This window comes from Rhagoletis zephyria, unplaced genomic scaffold (assembly GCF_001687245.7).
Source record: "Rhagoletis zephyria isolate East Lansing unplaced genomic scaffold, Rhagoletis_zephyria_1.1 Rzeph_scaffold_02607, whole genome shotgun sequence".
In the NCBI taxonomy this organism is placed as follows: domain Eukaryota; kingdom Metazoa; phylum Arthropoda; class Insecta; order Diptera; family Tephritidae; genus Rhagoletis; species Rhagoletis zephyria.
Window position 1 is genome coordinate 75,399 of NW_016159691.1, and position 3,988 is coordinate 79,386.

A 3,988-nucleotide genomic window follows, 5' to 3' on the forward strand; every position below is an offset into this window, starting at 1 on the left:
CTCCTATAAGCACCTACCATTGATATGTCTGCATACCTTACAAACTCGTTTATATATACCCTCCTATAAGCACCTACCATTGGTATGTCTGCATACCAAATTTCAAGTTTGTGTGACTTATGGTTCCGAAGTTATAGCTGATAAAAAATTCCACGCCTATGGGATGTGCCACGCCCACTTTTACAAACTCGTTTATATATAATCTCCTATAAGCACCTACCCTTGCATACCAAATTTCATTTGCATACCAAATTTCAAGTTCGTGGGACTTATGGTTCCGTCGATATAGCTGATAAAAAATGCCACGCCTATGGGAAGGGCCACGCCCCCTTTTACAAACTCGTTTATATATACCCTCCTATAAACACCTACCATTGGTATGTCTGCATACCNTACCAAATTTCATTTGCATACCAAATTTCAAGTTCGTGGGACTTATGGTTCCGTCGATATAGCTGATAAAAAATGCCACGCCTATGGGAAGGGCCACGCCCCCTTTTACAAACTCGTTTATATATACCCTCCTATAAACTCCTACCATTGGTATGTCTGCATACCAAATTTCAAGTTCGCGTGACTTATGGTTCGGAAGTTATAGCTGATAAAAAATTCCACGGCTATGGGATGTGCTACGCCCCCGTTTGCAAACTCATTTATATAGACCTTATTATAAGCACCTACCAAATATGTATATATGTAACTGCATACCAAATTTAAAGTTGATGCGACATATGGTTCCGAAGTTATAGCTGATAAACATTTCAACGAATATGGGATATGCCACCCCCCTTTCACAAACTCGTTTATATATACCCTCCTATAAACACCTACCATTGGTATGACTGCATACCAAATTTCAAGAATAACTCGGATATTTAAAACTGTGTTTTTTTTTTGAAACCTTAGCGTCTTTAGATTATTTTGAAATGGAAAGATTAAATCGTTTTTTAATCTCGCGATGCTGTTAAACGAAAAAGGTTCGTTCATAATGAATAAAACTCCTTCCGAATTAAGCATTCCACTAGAAAAGTGCAGCTAAATAAAACAGCTAATCGAATAACCAGCTAAACAGAATGTACCGAAGTAGAATAGTTTTAATTTAGAAATTTGGTCGTTGCCTTAATCCATCTAATATTAATAATGGAACAAAATTTGTAGTAGAAGTGATGATCAATATATATTAGTTATAGCACGATAGAGCCAAAAGTATGGCTCCTAAGGATGCCTTAATGTAAACAAAGAAAATAGTTTGTCTCCTTTAAATTATGCTGAACCGAATATTCGTATTACTGTTTTATATTTTGATTTGTTTACCCCGAACGTCGGGTGCTCTGCTAGTAATTTCATAAAATTAAGATATTTTAGAATTTTTGTTATTTTCTAAACCAGCGGGAATATTCAAACTTCCTGTGACTTTCAACTATGTAAATTAGTACAAATTCGAAAATACAACAAAAATGTAAAAATTGAAAATTAAGTTAAGTAATTTGAAAATTTCGAAATTAAGTGGATTCGAGGATTGATAGGTATTTTTCACCAGTGTGTTATAATTATGATACAAATATCATTTTTCAGAAAAATAACGTAATTGATCAATCAATTATGCAGACGCAGATACGGTCAATAATTGCGCAATTTTATAAATGCTCACGATGTTGCAGGAAAAACGCACTTACAGGGCGGCTTAATTCTTTTTTTTCAACAAAAATGTATTTTATCGTTTATTATTATAGAGATCAGGGGCCAAGCAAAGATTACCACAAACTCATGAAACAGAACGAAGAAAAAAAACTACCATATATTCTTTCAGTTTTCCTAAAAATTACACTGTACAGCGCCCGGCTGTTGGCAAAAAAGTTTGTTATTAAAATTGTTTGCTGAATTTTTCTAATATCTCTACAAAGTTTGAAATTTGGACTTATATTTTTTTGTTAGATTTTTTTTAATAAAAAATAATAAACAGTAAACAAACAATGGAAGAGTCGAAACTGGTCAAAATATCGTGTCCCTATAAATTTGTACATGACGTATGTGTGTACATATGTACTTTGAAAATAAAATAGACTTTTATGGATCTAAGATCTTATTATGCATCTCTTATTTTATAAAATCGCTTGTTTAAAGTTAATATTACTAATGTGCTCAAATTCAGAGTGTGCTTTAAGCTCTTTCTTTGATTAACAAACTTCTCCGCATTCTGGTCACACTTCTAGCTAATAACGCTACTTCCGAAAGAAGTTTTTCAGCCCTTCGTCGGTTAAAAACATGGTTGCGTAGTACCATGAATGAATAAAGACTGATAGGTCTAGCACGTTTACACTAACAGTTAGATGTTGAAATTGAACACTGAAAGGATAATAGAAGATTCGCAAAAGGAAAGCGTAACATTGAATTTGCAATTTAAATTATTACAATAACAATTCTCAATAAGTTGTTAAGTTACTTAATTACGTCCTTAATTTTACCAACATTGTAAGCAAGAAATAAGTATTTATATGTATATATTGCATTAATAAACCCAAGTATAACTTTACATCTTGTGTTTTTTTTTAATAGTACATGCAATTGCTTTATTAGACCTTGCACCAAATTCACAAAATGAAAAGTAATTATATCACAAAATACTTTACTTCACACTTCATAAAAAATACTCGAACCTTTATTTGGCCGAAAAATAAATTAGGGTGAGATGCCTGTAATTTAACGTTATTTGACAAGTTGATCCCAATCGAAACCTGTGATAAGTTTTTCCAACCCAAAATTTTAATAAAATGGTATGATTTCAAAGGAGTTGTGGCGGGGTCAAAACTTAGGTTCAATTCTTCGCACGGATAATCTTATACTGAACATAAACACAATTAAAAAACATCTCCATAAAAATTGGAAAGTTGATTCTTTAAGCGACACTCTAATGTATTTGTGTGTAAATGCACCTCAACAACAACATAACAACATTCCTAATATAAACAATTGGCGCATTGCAATTGCTTCAATTATGCACTACGCGGCTATTTGATTGAGCAATCAGAGCTCTAGCAAAATAATTCAGCCACACACCCTCTCAGCCTCTCTCAAGTGCTGCCCTACAGATGAATGCGCGCTCACAACAATCAATTGTAATGAACTTTAAAATAATTAAAGTGCCCAAGCAATCGATAATTTGTAGTCAAAAGCACTTACAGTTCAATGCAGCGGTCTACGTTGACCGTGGCCTTGAAGCCCAGAATGGCGAAGATCACGACGCTGGCATATATAGCGGTGATTGCATTGCAAACAGACACCAAAAGGACATCACGAACGCAGTTATTTTTGGGCGTATTATAACTTCCAAATGCTATTAGGGATCCAAAAGCCAAACCAAATGAGTAGAAAACTTGTGTGGCAGCGTCTAGCCACACAGTCGGATCGGCGAGTTTCTCAACTTTTGGTGTATACATATGCATTAGTCCAGCACTAGCACCTCTCAGCGTGATTCCGCGAATGAAAAAAATTGTCAATACAATGTAGGGGAAAAGCGATGTGAAGTATACCACCCTACCGGAACTTTGAATGCCTTTCATAACAATAAAGAATACGATTGTCCAAGAAAGGAACAAACACAGCACAATCCACCACTTAAGACCACCTGGTTCATCCATAGAAGGAGCAGCATCCAATGTAGTTCGATACCAAAAGTAGGCAGTTTCTGAAGAACGTGCGCATTCCTCCACTTCAACGGTGCCGTTAGTGGGGCAGGAAGCCCACGGCAAAGGATACTGAAATCATATAAAAATTGGAGATGTATAAATTTATTTCCTTTTTTAAAATAATCGCATTGAATGCATTAACTTACTCGGAAACTGTTAAACAGGTAAAAGAACACCCACGTTATAATCACGTTATAATACAAGGCGACAAACAATGTAACAATACATGACGATATACCAATACCACCTAGCCAAGGGTGTATTGTGTTCCACACACCAAGTGCACCCAGCCGCATTCGCTG

The 3,988-nt window shown here is 35.1% G+C and overlaps 1 protein-coding gene across 1 annotated transcript in view; it reads right to left on the reverse strand.

The window, feature by feature from the left end:
* LOC108367258 (sodium-dependent neutral amino acid transporter B(0)AT3) overlaps positions 1 to 3,982 on the reverse strand; it is a 59,893-nt gene extending 55,911 nt beyond the window's left edge. Inside the window, exons 1-2 of the mRNA XM_017621849.1 lie at positions 3,833 to 3,982; positions 3,181 to 3,755 (exon numbers count right to left, since the gene is read on the reverse strand). Of these exons, the coding sequence (XP_017477338.1) occupies positions 3,181 to 3,755; positions 3,833 to 3,982 (725 nt within the window). The remainder of the gene's footprint in view (positions 1 to 3,180; positions 3,756 to 3,832) is intronic.
* Positions 3,983 to 3,988: the final 6 nt, after the last annotated feature.